This window comes from Leuciscus leuciscus (genome assembly GCF_965113295.1).
Source record: "Leuciscus leuciscus genome assembly, chromosome: 1".
Taxonomy (NCBI): Eukaryota; Metazoa; Chordata; class Actinopteri; order Cypriniformes; family Leuciscidae; genus Leuciscus; species Leuciscus leuciscus.
In genome coordinates this window covers 61,238,418-61,258,417 of record NC_138725.1, presented here as the reverse complement: position 1 = coordinate 61,258,417, position 20,000 = coordinate 61,238,418, and the positions used below count along the sequence as shown (strand labels likewise).

At 36.5% G+C, this 20,000-nt stretch overlaps 1 protein-coding gene and 1 long non-coding RNA gene across 3 annotated transcripts in view; both read right to left on the bottom strand.

Moving 5' to 3' along the window:
- Positions 1-20,000, bottom strand: part of LOC309495868 — a 107,815-nt gene that overhangs the window by 475 nt on the left and 87,340 nt on the right. The window lies entirely within an intron of this gene.
- Positions 38-20,000, bottom strand: part of pvalb6 (parvalbumin 6) — a 42,529-nt gene continuing 22,566 nt past the window's right edge. For both annotated transcript variants that reach the window (XM_082165714.1, XM_082165715.1), the window contains exons 2-5: positions 2,338-2,406; positions 2,022-2,154; positions 1,631-1,740; positions 38-771 (exon numbers count right to left, since the gene is read on the bottom strand). In XM_082165714.1, the coding sequence (XP_082021840.1) occupies positions 746-771; positions 1,631-1,740; positions 2,022-2,154; positions 2,338-2,398 (330 nt within the window). In that variant the 5' untranslated portion in view covers positions 2,399-2,406 and the 3' untranslated portion in view covers positions 38-745. The remainder of the gene's footprint in view (positions 772-1,630; positions 1,741-2,021; positions 2,155-2,337; positions 2,407-20,000) is intronic.

The following is a 20,000-nucleotide window of genomic DNA, read 5'->3' as shown; positions in this document are numbered from 1 at the left end:
GAGAGAACACAAACAGATTTATTTCATACTGCAACACTTCAGGCATTGTCTCTTTATTTTGTTTTCTTTCACAACTTGACCTCTTTCTTCTTTTGGTTTGTTTCACAGAGGCTTGTTACCAGAGATATGGAGAGAGTTTGGGGGCAGTGGAGAGAAAGATCAATGGGAGAGATTCAAGGATAGTAGACGATGGAGAGTATGTTCTGTTCTTTTCTTTTCTATTATATCTACATGTTGACGGCATGAGGTTTTCCCAGTTAAAGGTCTCGATCTATACAATAGCAGAAACACTCACTTTTGTATAAAAAGGAAAATAAATGGCATGATGGTGGGAGATTTGTGTATGCGTGTTGGTGATGTCTTCAGGATTGGGTGTGCAAGCATGTGTGTGAAGCCCAAAGTATACTTCAGCCATCCGCGTTCCGCAGACGTCTGCGCAAACTGTCCACGCACGGCCCCATTTTTGTGACCGGTGTGTGTTGAGTGAGTGTTGAGCGCTTGAAAGCAAAGTCCACTAGATGTGTGATGTGCGCTGAATGCGTCTTTCCACGTTCACGGCTAAAGGAGTATACTTTCAAAGGCTTTGTGCACTCAACTTTGCACGAGCGGATCGCGGAAAAACGGAAAACGAAGTATACCCGGGGCTTAAGTGAGTGTGCATGTGCGTCTGTGCTTCAGGGGCATTTTAGGCTGAGGTTGAGGTCAAGGGGTCATCAGGTATGAACAGGCTAAGAGTCTGTATCACTTATTCACGAACCAGAGCAGCAAACTCTGAAACAAAAAGAGATAGAGAAACTATTAGTAGTTTTGGATGAAAAAGGTACATAATGTTGTTAAGTAAAAGTATCATGCCCTTAAGGGCTCCAGAATTACCATATGAAAAAGTTATTTGACTTTGGGGTTTGACTCCCTCACTGAACCTATTTGTATGCCTAAACTATTTTTCGGTTCTGTCTAATCTGGGAACCATTACTTGAAATTAACCCTGCAAAGCCTGACGGTAACACTTTATTTTCCAGTGTCCTTGTTACATATGTTACATATTCTTACTATAGTAATAACCGTAAATTATGCATAATTACATGCAAATAACCCTCAACCAAATCCTAATCCTACCCTAACCCTATAGTAAGTACATGTAGTTGCTTAATATTACTCAGTACTCAAATATATAATTACACTGTTACAATGACACCTTAAAATAAAGTGTAACCAACCTTATGAAATAATAGTCAGAAATATCTATTTTTATTATTTATATATTTAAAAAATGGAACAGATTATTAAACATTTGATAAAACATAAAAAGTTGAATATATGTGTTTTTTGTTGAGTATCATATGTGATACAACAGACTTTTATGGCTCATAAAGTATAGTATAGTATAGTATAGTATAGTATAGTATGTAGTATAGAATAGTAATATGAAAATTGAGCTTATACTTGAGAGGAAAAGAAAGAAAAGGTCTAAGTTTGCTTTATAAAAATCATTAAAGATTAGACAGCAATTGAACGTGTGTAACATAACTTGGGGGACATTTTTAGAAAAACACTAGAAGGCTTTTACTTGCTAAAAAAATATCTGAACTATCAATCAGATAACAGATACGGTATATTCCTTTCACTTTACCTTCTGCTCCAATCTTTCCATCTCCATCTTTGTCCGCAGCCTGCAGGAATGCTTTGGTCTCCTTATCAGTCAGGTCTCTCCCGTCTGTAGCGAAACCCTTCAGAACAAACCTGCAGAGAGCAAACAGAGCGAGTCGAACACCTTTCAAACCTCTTGTGTGCTCGCCTTTATCCAGAGAGTTTCAATTACAAATGTTACGGGTTACAAGCAGTGGTTGTAATCCCAAATCCCTTGATATGGCTGATAGCTGATGCTTTTGACGGTATCTCATCTGGCTATCAATGATACACGATATCATTGTCCATTGGTGCAACCTGGCATGGGGGGTTAATTGGTTACAAGAAAACATGTTTGTTTGTTTTTTGTAGCATAGAAATTGTGTAAATCTTACTTAAGTTCCTCTTCCTCTATAAAGCCGCTATTGTCGGCGTCCAGGACATGGAAAGCCTTCTTCACCTCATCAGCCGACTTCGCCTTCAGTCCGACAATCTCAAAAAACCTCTTGTGGTCGAATGAGCCGACGGCTGCGAGAAGATCGAAACACAGAGAGAATCACTGATGTTTTGTCTGGAAACTACAAATACTTTGCTCGAAAATGGAAATTATGTCATCATTTTCCTCACCCTCATTTTTTTCCAACTCATGTCTTTCTTTCTTTTGTAAAACACAAATGGTGAATTTTGGATGACAAGGTGGATCATATTCACCTTTAAATGCATCCAGTGCTTTCTTAATGTCATCAGGGTTGAGGATGCTGTTCATCGCCATTTCAAGAACTGCAAAAAGAGGCAGAGAAAAAAAACAAAAAAACAGTGATATACTGTATAGTAGAAAAGCAATACACAGTGAAACAATGCATTAGATGTCATGAAGAGAAGGAATGGATAAAAGGCCTTCAAAAAGTCATAAATTATGAACGTGTGTTGAGGGGTGAGAGAATGCCAAACATCTGACGTGTGTGATTCTTTGAAACCACACAGCTCAGGTCCAACTCCAGATCAGAGAGGAAAACATCTCGAAGGCTTCTATATCTGCCATCATACACTCTTAAAAATAAAGGTTTCAAAAGATCCATTTTGTGTTCCAAAAAGAACCTTTCAGTGATCAGTTCTTAAGAACCATTTTTGTTTTAGTGTGAAGAACATTTTAATAATCTAAAGAACCATTTGTTCCATGGATGTTAAAGATTCTCCATGGAATTATCGATGCTAATAAAGAACCTATATTTTTAATAGTGCATCTTGCAAAATGCCTACAGTCCTTCAGTGATTCCACACACATGATGTGTTCATTGTTCATTACCATTCTCTTTCTCTATATCCCTTCATAAAGTAGGGTAAAAAAAAAAAAAAAAAGGAGGTGAAATGAACATCCGACTGAGATAATATGACTATCAGATATACTTATTTCAAACGGTCATCCAGAGATTGTCTTTACATCATTAGACTCTAGCTTCAGTCCAAGCTAACAGCTGATACACGGAGACCATAATCAAAGATGACTTTAGCTGGAAATACATTTTTAATAAGCACACATTCACCAAACGCTTCCTAAGCAAATGACTCACAGTTTAGTCTTTGATAGTAAGAGTATAGACTTTACTGCTCAGTTCTTAAGGGGTTTTTAAAGGGACAGTCACCCAAAAATGAACATTCAGTCATCTCATAACCAATTGTAAATGTGCATATTTAAATCATGCGAATGGGATTTGAGTGAATAATTCTTTAATTTTTAGTCTGTTCCTCATACAAAACTATTACTTTACATGAGGAGACTTGAAATACAGTATATAATCATATGTGGTATTTTTATTCATTAGTTTTAGTTATTTTAGTAGGCCTAAAGAAAAATGAGAAATGTTGCCTTAGCAACTAGCTGAAATAAAATAAGTTTAAAACATTTTCTTTTTTCTCTTTTAAAAAAAAACAAAACATTTTTTTATATGAACAGTTATGGGAAGAGCACCCGTAAAGAAATGGTTTTCTTTCACTTAACACTGTAACAGTCATACAAAGTCTGACCTTATGGGCTTGACATACTCAGACCACTTTGTCCATATTTTGTAAAACATGTCTCTTTGAATCCTGAGAGTAAATGAAAGTTTTTCCATAATGTAGATTTCTTGGATTATGTTGACCCACTCATCGATGGTCGGAAGGTCCGGTTTTAACCATTTCCTGGTTATGGCTTTCTTACAGTTGTATCCAAAGCAACCTCTTGTCCTTATTTCTCCAGTTATTAACATCCGCATTGCCCAAATACACATTTTCAAAATTGCAAGGTATTTTACTACCAAATATATGATTAATATGTTCACATATTTGTGACCAATAAGGGCTTAACAATGGACAGTCCCAGAAAATGTGGAAATGATTGGCTCCTGAGAATCCACAGAGCCTCCAGCATGAGTCTCCACTACCCTGGTGTCTCTTTTGAATAGGTGTGATAAAAAACCTGATTATATTCTTCCAACAAAACTCTCGCCAGGTGTTCAAACCAGTAGTGCTCCATTGTACTCTACATATATTCACCCAACTTTCATTTGAAATTTGTATATTACCTTCCATTTCCCATCTCCTCTTAATGTACTCTGTGTTAGGCTTTTTACCATGCTGAATGGCTTTGTATAACTTAGAAACTAATTTATTTAGAGAAAATTATGCAATTAATGTTAAGAAAGTCTGTAGGAACCCCAAGTTGCATTTTTCCAATGTTATTTTTATATTTTGATCAAAATAATGCCTAACCTGTAAGTATCTATAGAAATCGTCTTGACCTAAACCATATTTGTTCTGTAAGAATTCAAAACTCATAAATGCTCCCTTGTGCATAAACGAGTAATAGGTTGTAATTCCTTTTGAGACCCGACCTTTAAATCTTCCATCAAGGGCATTTGGTCTGAAGTCAGAATCATACGCACACCACCTTAAAATTCTAGACAATTAAAAAGAAATTATGTTTTAGTTTCAATAATATAATAGTGGTTTGGAATGACATGAAAGTGAGTGAATAATGACTTTCATTTTTGGATGAACTATCTTTTTAAGTCACGGTCAGACTGGCGTAATCATTTGAAAGCAGTTTTTAGCAGTCCTCTCAGCTTCTTTCTACTTTATCTCGACCGATTGTTAGTCCTTCACCCGCCCATAGTAAAAAAAAAAAATAATAAACTCCTCAGTGTCATTTTCCCCATACCCGGCAGTATGGGTATGTGCAGGTGTGCAGTGAAAGTACAGATTGTATTTTTTGCTTTCAGCTGGCTCCTCGTTCCATTGATCTGGATCAGTTGGAGGTCAGCTTGGGCAAAAACAAGCTTCAGCTCTGCTGACTGGAGCGCAGCGCGGCTGCTGACTTTCCTCAAAGACGTTTGATACAGCGAGATCTATCTGGTCAATGCATGTGAAGGTCTAATGTGGATGTCAGCTGCGCTGGCAAAGCCAAATATGCTGATACAGCAACCAACAAAACACAGAGATGTTTAATTAGCAAAACATTGAAGACAGGTAAAATTATTTTTGGTAGGGTTAGCTGTTAGCTGTTTAATTTGCTGTTTATTCTAAATCACACAAATATGTTAATTAATGTCTTTCAAATGACATATCACATTATAATACCAAATCTAAAATAGTCAAATTAAACACTTTCCTTTCTTTGTTTTCAGTTAGCTGACCAGCTTTAGTCAAACTATAGCTTCATCATAAAGGTCTATTATCAGGTATTGAGGAAGGGGGATCTTGCACAACACAAACCCCTTCCTATCTTCCCAGATAGAAACATATAGTGTCGGCCCAGATCCGGCCCACATCTGGTACGCGTGGAATCCACATCTACCAAATGTGGGCCAGATCTGGCCCAACACTACGTTGCTGTCTGGGTTATATCTGATGTTATATCCTAATTTTCACACCCCTTTCAGAGATGGCATCGGCCCTCTTTGATATCTCTCTTCACCCTCCCATCAGTCTCTTGACATGCATCTCTCTTTAATGATTCTCTGTTTCCACCTTCATCCACTCCTCTTCACTCTCTTCTTAACAATTGAAATCACTCATTGAAAATGTGTGTCTCTTTTTGTCCTCTTAGAGGCTATACGGTAACATGCAAACACAGTATTTCAAGCCCTCAAAGGGGTCTGTAGTGTCAAAACACAATATTTTCTTGAAAGAGAGGATAGATTTTATTATTACAAGCAAAATACATAACTTTTAGTATAAGTGTTTGAATTAGGATGTAGGATATGTCTCAGTAGCATGTATAGCACTAACTCTATATCTACAAGGGATGGTGCTACAAGCCCTCTAGAAGACTTTTTCTTCCTTGTGTTTTTCATGTCTCACGCTGTTTGTTTCCCAGAAGTCGCCGTTCTTCTTGTAAGGCTTTCCCCTTTCCTTCCACCTCAAAGTCTCCAATTCCCCTTCCCGGGGGCTAATTTTATCTCTCTCGGTCTCTCTCTCTCTCCTTGTGGCTCGGAGAGACCCCGGGGCCCTGGAGAATCATCTCTAATCCAGCAGCATCGCTGGGCGTAACTGTCAACCCTCATGAGCCCCGCTGGCAGCAGGGCCAGGGAATGTCAAGATTGCTAGAGACGGAGATGAAAGGGAGCTCCAGAGGGAGGAATCTCCAATGCCAGCCACGTTTATGTCTGCCATGTGGAGAGCTGCCCTTAATGCCCTGATCTGAAATACATTTGACCTCTGGTCTCAGTCAAAACCTCATTATAGTTGTTTTTAACTCACTGTGGCACTTACAAAAGTATGTCTGCAGGGCAAACGCAATCCCAGCTAACAGGGAACGTTCCCATACATTTCACTAACGTTCTTTCAAAGTTATGTAAATGTTAGGACAAAACGTTCTTAAAATAATGGTTATGGAACATTCTTATAATGTTGTTAACAGTTAATATACTTTCTCGTAATGTTGAGAGAAAACGTTCTTAGAATAACATTCTCGGGAAAAGTCCTTTTAATGTTATTTTATTTGCTGAATGTTGTCATAATGTTATCATAATAACGTTCTGAGTACAACGTTCATGGAACGTCCATGGTTTAATTTGTACTTGGACATGGAGCTTTCTTACAATGTACTTTGTACTTAATGAATGTTCTCGTAAATCGCTCTGAAAGTGATTCCAACGATATTGTTTCTCTGTGCCGTTATCGTTATAGCTGTGGTGTGAACTCTGCTATTCTTTAATATTGAGAATGATTTTTAGAACTATATCTTTATAGTTATCGTCCTTAAATCTTTTCCTAATAAATGCGGATGGTTTCGGTGCACAATAACTGGTGACTCCCTGGGCAGTGCGCTGACTACTGAACTGAGGAACAGATGGAAACACACCCTAAAGCCTCACTGAAGACACAACGAGGGGAGGAGAAGCAGCGAATAAGTGAATAAGGAGGGAGAGCTAGAGAGACATCAAAGGCACTGAGTGCATGAGAAAGAGAGGAAAAGACAGTCCGGCGCTAGAGAGGAACACAGCGTGAAGAGTAGTGAGATGCTTTTCAAACAGTTGAGTTGGTGTTTTACAGAGTCCACCTCGCTCTGACGCACACTGAGGCTGACAATGAGAAATGACAACAGAGAACAGACCAACCCACATCAGATCAGATCAGACAAGACCTGCCCATGGGCTCAAACCAGCCTGTTGATTAGCTAAGACTAGGGATGTCAAAAATACTGGTACACTGATACCAGAAAAGCGTGTTGTGTGCTAAGCTAGTTTTAAAGTAACTCCATCAACACTGCTGAAGACCAGAAGATGAGGTGATCATGTGATCATGCTGTAGTCAGGCTCACTGAATAAAAGAGAAGCTAAAATACAACAAACTAGTGGAACATTCTAAATTCTCTTTCACTCAGACATTCACACGCAATGCAGGCAAAAACATAACACAGAGCGACTGGTTCATAACCGGATGCCTCAGGCAGCTTTGTAATGGGAATACAGTATTCAGTGACAGAAACACAAACGCTTTTTATTCATACCGTCTCAGAGATCAAGAGAGAATAAGAAACATAAAAGAAAAATCATGAAGGAGAAAGGAGAAAGCACACGCATCAACAACAAATAGCAGTGAAAATGTTGCTGGAAGTAAACACACATTTTGTAAAGAAGTTAAACAAGGTCAAGTTTGAGGACCTTCACAAACAAGCATGAAGGTCCGCAGCAGTGCCAGAGTCTTCTCTCTTAGAGGCGATTCTCTCTATCTTTCTTTTAAAATTGATCGGCTGTGGTTTTTTTAAGTGCATACAGGGCCGGTTCTAGACATTAGGAGGCCCTAGGCAAAATTCATGTTGGAGGCCCCCCACCCCCAATAAAAAAACACTTGAAACAAATATGATTCCTAACCTTTTTATTTATACAACATTTAATTTTAAAAGCAGTATATTTTTACTTACACAGTACATAAGTTTGGACACATTACTATTTTTAATGTTTTTGAAAGAAGTCTCTTATGCTCATCCAGCCTGGATTTATTTGATCAAAAATACAGAAAAATAATAGAGAAGAATGTCAGTAACCAGACAGTTTTTGGGTCCCATTGACTTCCATAGTAGGAAAAAAAATATACTATGGAAGTCAATGGGACCCAAAAACTGTCTGGTTACTGACATTCTTCTAAATATCTTCCTTTGTGTTCAGCAGAAGAAAGAAATTTATACAGGTTTGAAACAACATGAGGGTGAGTATATGATGACAGAATTTTCATTTTAAAAGTGAACTTCTCCTTATTTATTTTATAACCTGTGATACTTTTTTCAGGATTTTTGATTATTAAAAAGTTGTTTTAAAAAAGTCTTCACTATCACTTTTTATATATTTAACACATCCTTGCTGAATATTCCTGTTTTTTTCTGTATTTTTGATCAAATAAATGCAGGCTTGTAGAGCATAATAATAAACTTCTTTCAAAAACATTAAAAATAGTAATGGGTCCAGACTTTTACCGGTACTGTATGTACATATTAATCAAACTTTATCTAAGGTAATCTCTTTTTTGTTTAATGAAGATGTTATTGTTGTTGTTGTTATTTTGCTGTTTTATTCAATTTATTCACAGTTCCAGAATCCCACTTCAGTAGATGAGCATAAGTGCTTTTATATTGCATTATTACCTTAAATATGCTATACACAAATCAAGTGGAAGAGAAAGACAAGATCGCTACTGAGCAGAAGAAATATAGATAAACTGATATTATTGGCGTAATGTCAGGGTATAATCTAATCATCAGCAGAATTTAGAAGATAGACCCATAGATATGAGATCCTTTATTTGAAACATTTAAAAATGTTGTAGTGTGTTGGCTTTTTAACTTAGAATACAGACGTCTTGTCTTTTAATTTTGTAGCTTTTTTACTCAGCTCCCGACGCGATGTTATTCATTGAACGCGCAAATTCAAAGCGTCGCGTCTGGGCACGTTAATGACGCTCGCGCTCTTTTAAACTCGTAATAAAGCGGTGAATGATTTTTCCAGAAATGAAGCTGATCTACAGTAGCCTATAAGTTTATATTTAGAATACATTGCAATCACTCCAAAATAGATGACGACAACTCACACACCTGCATTATGAGCTGTGCTTCTTTGTGTGCTTATTAGGCTTTTGCCTCGCAGCAGCTGATGGATGCGTTCGTTACACATAGGCCTACTTTCAGAAGCCGGCACCCGCTTTGTAACGGACACATTAATTGGTTTAACTGCAGTAATGTAACAGTCTATGGTTAAGATAAACATCGTCACTATTTTTAGTTAATTAATAAATATTGAAATAAATTGTAGATAGGACATTTGTAAAAAAAAAAAAAAATTTGTAATTTTTTTTTTTTTTTTTTTTTTTCTGTCTGGGCCCCATCCCGCCAATCGGGCCCTAGGCACGTGCCTAGTTTGCCTTTGCGTTAATCCGGCTCTGAGTGCATATACTTCACGATAGATACTTCATGCATTTTTTATGTATATCTACTTTGGGAGAGTCAAGGTTTTTCGGAGCAGACCGTGAATTACATGGTGCAGACATAAAACACAATTATGGAGGCAGACGTAAACGGGACTGTAACATAAATCACACTCATTTAAAAACACTACATTTCTATTAAAAGAAAATGAAAACAGCGATAAGAATAATTGTTTAACCAAAATAATTATATAGCCAATTAAACTTAAAAAATTAAGTTTAGTTTCATTTCATTTAAAAACTTTTAATTAAAATATATAAGGTTTAATGAATAGGAACACTCAGAGACAACTCAAAAGAATAATTATTTACAGACTGATTAATTAGTTTCAATTCAAATAATCATGTTTGTTAAAACTTTCCAATACTGAATATGTGGCTTACTCAGCAGTTTTCTATAAATACTTCTTTAACATCTAGGCCTGTGTGTTTTTTTTTATATTAAACTATCTAATATTGTTCAAATAATGTTGCAAGCACTCAATAGTCCATGTAATGCAGCATAAACGTCACTGCAGCATCTGCAACAAGAAAATCTAGAAAGCAATCTCTTCTGAAATTATGTTAAAAGGAACACCATGTTGCTTCATTTCATTATTAGTATCTGTGCCAAAAAAACCTAATGAACATCTTGCAAAGAAGTAAGGCAACATCTACACTAATACTACAAAACAATATAGAATAGTGCACAAGAATGCGAATCGGAACGCACCTTTAGTCACGCTGTACTATAGCATGGCTGTGATGGCTGCAACCACAGCAGTTCAACAGCACGTTTTCTTTTGTGATGCTGCTTACATAAAAAAGCAAGTAAAAATTGTTGTTCACAAGATAAGAGAAATTATGCAGTGCTTTAGGCTCTTGTGTTGAAGAGGGTCAACATGCTTCATCTAACAATACAGCTCTCTCCGTCTAAATCCTTGCACGCACAAGATGAAGACCATGAATAAGAAATTTGGATAGACACATATCCTGCTTGGCCCAGAAGGAGAGTTTTATATTACGGCATGCTCAGTGATCCATGAACTTAATAAAACAGCCGCATGTGAGCAAATACAAAAGCCACAGCAATCCATTAGAGAAAACAGCACTGTGAGTCTATTAACGCTCTGAATGGAGGGATGGAAACAATATATTTGTAGCCGAGGGTAAATCTGAGGAAGGACACCAGTGAAAGCTGAAAAGGCTTTTTAGGGTCTATCAAGAGATCTGACTTTACTCTAAAACCACAATCCGTTTAACCTTCTGTTTGGAGCGTACGAAACACATTACAACAACAACATAAATAAGTAACTCTCACTGTAGACACACATATAGACAGACAAATTCTCTGTAGAATTTTTTATGATTCTCTGTAGAATTTTTAATGATTCTCTTTAATTCTGTCTCACATGATCCTTCAGAAATCATACCAATATGTCGATTTGATGCTCAAGAAAAATGTATTATTATCAATGTTGAAAACAGTTGTGCTGCTTAATTTTTATTTTAGAAACTGAGATGCATTTTTTTTTTTTTTTTTTTTTAGGATTCTTTGATGAATAGAAAGTTAAAAAGAGCAGGATTACTTTGAAACACAACTCTTTTGTAATAGTATTTACTGTCACTTTTAATCAATTTAATAATGCATCCTTGCTGAATAAAAGTATTAATTTCTTTTGGGAAAAAAATCTTACTGACCCCAACAGCAGTGTATTTACACACAGACATATAGATATACACAGTATACACACACACACACACACACACACACACACACACACACACACACACACACACACACACACACACACACACAAAGCCCAAAAATGCCTCTTTAATATATGCACCAATTCAGATAATGAACTACGGCTTATATGCTTTCAGAGGAATTCACTCAAAACAAATGTGCACTACAGTAAATAAAAATAAATTACTGGGTTCCAGTTGGATAAAACACACACACACACACACGCACACACACACACACAAACTCTATCACGAACAGTTATTATGAAATATTGAAAACCTCTAATGGTTTAGTTAATCATTTGCTCCTCAGAGAAGAACCGATGGAAATAAGCCAAAACCAGATTGATTTAAAAGTCTGCATTCAGGGAGTAGAAACAAAATTCACGACAGCAAAAGAGAGACCATCCGAAACTCATTTCTCTTCACATCAGCTGATGGCCATAAGAAAAGGCTGTCAAGCAATCTGAGAAAGATGATGGAATGATCATCTAGACTAGAGAAACGTCTGTGTTTGCCGAGAAAGTCTGAATTCATAAAGCTGTTGGGTTTAGTCACATTTTGCTCCTCTCACTGGCGAAGAATAGGACAAAGAGGTAAAGTGAAGTCGACAGAGTGAATCAGGTTCATCAGTACAATCCATCATTGCCTGTAGTGTGCACTGAATCCCTAACACTTCCCCTTCCATCCCACAATGTGTACACGGAGCTGTGGCGTATTAACTGCTAGCTTAGCATGATAAATGCAACTAATGTACTAAAGCACAGTATTTGCTGTTAATGCAATATGCATCGTAGTTTCAGGTATTGGACATCAAACTAAGCTCAAGCTCCACACTTCAAAACAATGTTAACCACAAACTGCAACGGCAACATAACTAATACTTTAATGATCTTCCTCAAAACAAATAGGCAATTAGACTTAATTTAACCTTTTTCACTCCCAATCCAGTCCCACACAAAGCATATTGGGAGCTAGAAACCTTGTTTAAGTCCCAAAACAAATTGATTAAATTAACTTCCATTTTACAAAATTAAATGGAATGAACATGAAATGAAGTTATGACAAAATGTTAAAGAATTGTGTTGCAGTAGCTCATTTTAATTAAGTAAATTAAACAAGCAGCAAAAAAAACCTTTTTTTTTAAGTGGTGCTTTTAGTCTTCGCTATATTAGTGGCTGTAGAATGACTTAAATGCATTTACATTATTATCAATAAAATGTATATTAATACATTATTAGTATATTAAAATAGTCTAACTTAATTGAACAGCTAAAGATCATTCAATAAAGACAATTTCTTTTTCTTTTTAAAAATCTCCCTCAATAACTAGTTCCTTTTTATTTATTTTTATTTTACATACAGTTCTTGAAATTTCTAGAATCACAAAATGAGTTGTGGTTAATTATTATGAACACTTTCAGTTTCTGGAAGTTACGTTCATCTTCATTATAGTAGTGAATATCAGATCAGCTAAAGAACGAGACACCTCAGCATTTATATTACAAAATGTCAAAATGATTCTTCTGAAATCTGAATACAGATTTATGATTTGTAAGGCATGCACATTCAACTTAATTTGTCATGTACAGTTATTCACTGTGGTTATGTAATTATGTTGTGTTATATAATACTGTTTTTATTCGTACAGTAACTGTAAATGACTCAACAGTGTTCTCATTAACAGCATGTATTTTGAAGCAGTAAATATAAAGACTTAAATGTTGCTTAAATTAATAATTAGCTTAACAATGTATACAAATAAGACTTAATTCATATACAAACTGTCATTACCTCAGTCATGAACTGAGCTGACCGGCTTTTTAATGGTTTTCAAAATCTGAAAAGAGTCTGAAGTGGAAGTTGGTTAACAAAAAGAAATCAGGAAATAATATACACCCTTTACAAATTATACAATATACAAATTATTCATAGAACTGGTGCTGACTGCGTATGGATTTAAAGATACAAAGCTTTATTTTCAAGCATTTATACTGTCGCCCCGAACAAGATGATGCATGCATGGTAAACCTTTTTAATAGTATAATTTAGTAATAGAGGGATTGTATGTATTGTAATATTTCTAAACAGTGCAGTAGACACACCCATCTTGAAGATATCTATATATCGCTTATCATGCCCGAAAAGACCATAAACATTACAGATAACCTGTATCAATTAATGTATAAATTTATCTTAAAAACTATTCAGATTCAAATCAGGTGATTTTAGGTCAGTGTTTTGGCTGTAAATCAAAGATGCCTGCAGATTAGAATGACATTGAGCAATCCAGTCGTTTATATAGATCTGTGGTCGAGAATCTTCTCTAAATAAAAGTGTGAAAAGGCAAAATTTTTGATTTCATGATGATCAATGACCTCAACATGACATATTTTTGCCATATATACACAACATGAATGTTAAGTACAGACTAACATTTTTGTCACAGAGCTATCATATGTCTTCAGAACATACAAATCATATGAACCACTTTTATGACAATTTAATTGTGATTTTGTTTTGTTTTTTGACAGCCCAAAACCCCTTTCATTTTCATTCTACAGAAAAAGAGCAGCATGCACATTCACTAAAATAACTATTTTTTCTGTTCCACTGGAGATAACAAAACAACATGGGTTTGGAATGAAATGGAAGCATATTAACTATTTTTTTAATAGTCATACATTTATTGAATTTAAGATTGTAGTCACACACATTTTATTTCGCTGCAAAGAGGTTTTTAAATATTCTCCTTTCACTGCACCAGTGTTTTCAGCTGAATTGCCAAACTATGAATCATCTGTATGAATAGGACTGGATTTCATCTAATCTAGATTTTTTTTTCAGAGTCTGTGCGAGCAAACTCCCTTTATTGGTGTTCAAACAAAATTCACTTTTAAACATCAGTTGTGCGCCGGGTCGTAAACTTGTGCCGTTGTGGAGAGACCGCATTGCGGTTGGGAGTCCAATTCTGCTCAAGGTGAGAAATCTCATGAACCGGGAATGTCAGATCGTCATTATCGTCAATTACATGGGCTATGGGGCACAGAACCCACAGAGAACTCTCTTTCTCTCTCTCTGTGTGTGTGTGTGTGTGTGTGTGTGTGTGTGTGTGTGTGTGTGTGTGTGTGTGTGTGTGTGTGTGTGTGTGTGTGTGTGTGCGCGGTTAAGACTGGTTAACAACCTTCAGTGCATTTCTATGATGTATAATTATCCAAACCGCACTAGACTCGGGGGAAGGAGGCATTTGATTTTTAAACTCTTCAGTGCTTGTCCTCTGTCTCAGTCTGTCTCTATCATTGGTTTTATTGGATCAATACTGGAGAAAGTTAAAAGTGTCTCTTTCTATTCCCCTTCCTTTTTTCTCTAGTACATGGCCTCAAAAAGTACTAAGTACCTTTTCACACTTGGATTTGTTAACCCAAGGCCATTCACCATGTAGATGTGCTCTATTGCCATAAAGCATTTTAAAATTGTATCTTTCCCTCAGACATGGATATTTGCTAACCCTTTTTCAAAAGTGAGACATTTGGGGGCTGGAATTGGGGTCCAAACAACTGTGCATAAAAAAAATAAAAAAACATCCAGAATATTCTCTTTTGAGTTGTTTTTTCCACTGCAAACCCCCCATTATGATATTAAAATTTTTGGGTGAACTATTCTTTTTGTGTTTCCAATTACTTTTTAGGGCCCATGTAGAAACGTAACTTTTGCAACTCCTATATTGAGTGTTGTGCTGACGTTGCATTAACATTAGAGACAAGTTCATTGATCCGTGCCACAGTGCTCCGAACTGCTCCGGTTGATCTACTCAGGAATAGAAAGCACAGCTTGATTCAGGTGTGACCATGTTGTGCACTAGGCGTTCTGTCCTTGTCAGACAGATTGTGGATCTCTTACAGGACTCCAAGAGGTCTAGAAAGCCTTCTGCTAAACCAGGACAAGCAAACCCAAAACTCATTCAGTTGCTGGTAAACTGAGTATTTGTTAGCATGTGTGTGAGATAATAAATGGACCATCTGGTGTTATGCTTGTAGATGCACATGTGAGACTGTTATTTGTGTCTAGCGCTGAAGTCATTTTTACATCAGAAATAGATTTTTCTTTATTTTGTAAAAGGAGCATTATGTGCTATATACAGTAAATTGTACGTAATACTGTTTGTTTCAGTCCTGAAAACATCCTAATCAGTCCAAAAAGACTAAATTCTAAAATCGATGGATCGCTGACATGAAAAATGTATTAGGTCAAAAACAGCTGAGATGTCCACGCTAAACACTGAAAAGCTCATATTTCCATGTTACTATAGTGCATAAAACAACATTCACAGAAAAAAAGAAAAAAAAAACCTTTAAAATCTTTAATAAGACTCAATAACAAAATGTATTGTTTTACAGAGAGCACTTTGGCACTTTTCAACCCTTTTAATAAATATTCTTATTATTTATTAAAATATTTTTATCTAACATAACATATATTAAAACATATATATATATATATATATTTAGTGATTTATAGGTATACTTTACAATATCACAAATCCATTTGTCAATACCAAAATGATGGTATTTATAGTAAAAAAAATGTCAAATAATTTGACAATACATACTGTAAATATAATAATAATAATAATAATAAAAGTTCTACAGGACCCATACAATCAACAGTTGTGTAGTCAACTGCCATAATTCTAAATGTTTAAATGTGCCATGCATTTATATATATATATATATATTTTTTTTATCATAAAAATGATTTAAATACACAATAACTTTTAACATTTAGGATAGCACGATAAACCACTGCTGAGTTGAATCAGAGAGTAATTTTTCCATAATGCTGCAACTGCAGAGAACATGTTTAAAAAACAGACAGATATTCTCTCATCAATTATGGATGGTGGGAGGAGAAGGGGTGCCATGAAACAAGGCATGTGGGTTTCTCGGGATGGCAAAATAAGGTAACAATAAAATGCCTGTAATTCATGCACATAATGAAGCATCACTGAGCAGGAGGTCGATGAAGCGTGAGCACATCCAACAAAACTAAATTATTTGAGTATAGGGGGAAAAGCATTCGAAATACTGAACTGTTGGAGGACAAAGAGGTGGTCATCTTTGGCAATTCATAAATACTTTTGGCTCTAGGGTGAAGCAACATTAGAATAGAAGTAAAGTAAAACACCCTGGGCCGTGACAGTGAGCAATTACATACAACTCCTTTGAGTAGGACAAAGCATTTCCCTGAATGTGTGTGTGTGTGTGTGTGTGTGTGTGTGTGTGTGTGTGTGTGTGTGTGTGTGTGTGTGTGTGTGTGTGTGTGTGTGTGTGTGTGTGTGTGTGTGTGTGTGTGTGTGTGTGTGTGTGTGGTGTGTGTGAGAGAGATAACGGCTCAAGAGGAGAACATACGCGAAGAAAAATTAGAGGGAAAAGAGAAATGGGTTGTATAGCGCATTTCTTGTCTTAAAGAAAAGAAAGATTAGAAAGACAAATTAACTTTAGGCTATAAAGTGTGTTTGTACCAAGGAGGTTTATGATACCTGGATAAACATATCCGTTGAGATTTCCATTCATTTATGACAGTTGCTTTGCTAGTGCAGTGCAGAACCCCCAGGAAAGGAAGTTTGAATGGGACCACAGAACATTTTGAGCCAATCATCTAAGCCATAAATGCCATGTGACTCATCATCCTAGAGCCAATCGGAATAGAACAGGTTACATGGTTCCTGGTTACTTTTTCCATACAACAATGTAACATAACTATCAGTATGATACGCTCTTCAAGACATTAACCAGGAACTGTAGAAACATGGTCACACCTCTGTCATTTAAACCACGTTGGTTGAACGATATAGGACTGACACGTTAAATACATCACGCGCAGGTGGAGTAATAGATTCTGTAAATTCATCGATTGAAGATTGCAATTAATGTCAGATTATGATAGTTAATTTACAAAAAACAACAGAAAGTAGTTAATTTTTTTAATCAAGTTAACATCCAGTATGCAATTGGTGTACTTTGGTAGACTATCTATGCGGTTCATTCGGTCAGCAGCTTTCTTCATAATTTATCTGAGATGTTTGCGGGTTTGTCATACTGTACCTTACACATTTATGCACATGGACACTCTTTAAATACGCAGTTGATAGTTAACAAGCTAAAAGATTAAAATGTATATGTATTTAAAGTCCCCCTGTGGTGAAAATCAAGTTTTTAATGTTGTTTATATGTCTTTAGTATTTTTAATATGCTTTAAAACAAACCATGTCCACATTCATAAGTCAACACCAATGCTGAGTATTTAAACTCCTTAAAACTGCAGTGAACCAAAGACAGGATCTCTGAGCTGGTGTGAGTGAGTGGAGGCGGGGCTAATTTGCATATTCATAGAACCGCGTATACTAGATGAGGCAAGGGTGTAGAGTTACATTCAAGCTATTTTAAAGTACAAATAATTATTTAACAAGGAAAAAACATTAAAATATGTCATTTTGGTGATCAAAGATGAGTTTTAAGGGATACAATTATTGACTTCAGGGGGACTTTAAATGGGATGAAAGATATAGAATGGACTGAATGTTATCTTGCTTATTGTGCCAAAGAACATGACCTAAATCACATGTCTATTACTATGGAACTGAAAGAGAGCTGTAGTTCCAACCACAAAAGTTGCAATGCTATTTTCGAATGTTCATTGGAACTAGGTTTCAGGAAACGCCAAATTGTTGAACTATGTTAGTAACAATGGGACTTGCAACCATAGTTGACTAAGGATGCTTTTGGGAAACGCACCCCTGATTGGTTGATGACTGACACCACAGAGATGTTTCCAGTCCCAAACCTTTACTTGTGACTATCCAACACTGTCAAGGCAGCAGATAGGGAAAATCATTAGTCCATTTCACACATTTAAAAGCTTTCAAAATATATTTGTGATTTATATGTTGTTTACGGGGGAAAAACAACAACTTTTGAATAGCCGCACTTTACATTTAGATGGTGCTGTTATGACCTCTACCAGCATGGGCTAACTGAACCGGGCTAAACATCCAAACCTTGCCGCCCTGAGAATCAGGCAAAAGACTTAAAGTCTAAGAAACCAAAGACAAAGAAGAAATAGGTTTGGGTAAATGAAAGAGTGTGGGTGTGTGTGTGCTAAATGCGCCAACAGAAGTGATCGCTTTACCAGTTTCCTCCTTCACATGCTCAGTCTTGCATGAGTCTCATTGCATGCTGCAGGATTCCTAGCCTGGTTAAAACCAGACCCTTCTCAGTTGAAACTGAGTGTAGGGTCTGGCGAAGCTATGTAGACAAATCATTTCCAAAGGGGCGTCACCAACCGACGTAGTTCAAATTCCTCTGGGCGCAATTGGATAGTCATAAAACCAATCAGATCGATGAAGGAGCTGACGTATGCTTCGAGTGTTGTTCTTTGCTCCGGTTTTAACGAAAACGGTAAGTTTAAATCGCTCAAAACAGACGCGATAACTGATTCGTTTATATACTGTCTATGATTCGAACGAGTGATGTTCCACGGCGGCATCCATCTTTGTAATGAAATCTCCTTCAGCGTCGCTGCGCTGTCGTCATCATGTAAATCCCTCCCCAAACGTTTCTGATTGGTGCCGCGATTTCGGCGGCACAGAAATTAGTTTGAATGGGCTCTTCTCCAGACTATCCTGGAGAGAGAATTAAAATTCGCCGGAAGTAGTCTGGGTTTTCCCAGGCTACAGGATTCCCACAATGCATCACAACCTCAGGGCAATATGGTCCTCCAACTAACTCACGCATCCCATCCCGTCCCTTCCCGTCCGCCATCCACACACACTTCATTTATGCTTTCATCTGTCGATTTACGAAGAACTCCTTTTCACAACACAAAACCAAAATTTCCCTCCACCATAGTCCAATCTCAAATGGACGATTATGACAACGATTTCAACAACTTTACAGCTTTAGCATAAAATGCAATCTTTTCTGCAGCCTAAAACACAACTAACTAAATGCCTCTGCCTCTACATTTTAGTATTAATATCAAAACTGGTAACCTGGGGAGCTTTAAAATATCAGACTTCCACTCACACAGGCACTCTTCTGTGACACTGACCTTTGAGCTGATGCATGCAGAAGTTCAAAACTAGAACTAGACCTGGTGCATTGAAGATTGCGCTTCAAAAACGCGTTTGTAATACCTAACCATCATCTTGTGTGTGTGTGTGCATATGTGTTTGAGTTGAAAGATCAATAATTTGACCTTTGGTGATATTATAGGTGGCATTAGGTGGGTCAAAAACACTTCAAGTTGAGGAGCATCGCCTTGCAGCACACATACAGAGAGTTAAAACATATTTGGAAACTTAAGACACATTTAAAAATGTCTGAATTAGGGATGCACCAATATTAAATTTTTTATAAGCTGATTATTATTTTCATGTAATGGTCGATAACTGATAAATGGCCAACATGAAAAGTCTATACAAAAACCCAAAAAGCTCAACTCATTATATTTTGCATCCCTAGACTGAATGTTAAATATTGAAAATTATATCTGCAAAAAATACTGCCAACTTCATCTATTTTTAAACAACTGGTGATTTTAGTGGATTAAGCGCAAAGTGAATATATAGACATTGAAAGTGTGTGAGAGAGAGACACAGGTAAGGATAGATAGATATTTCAGCATCA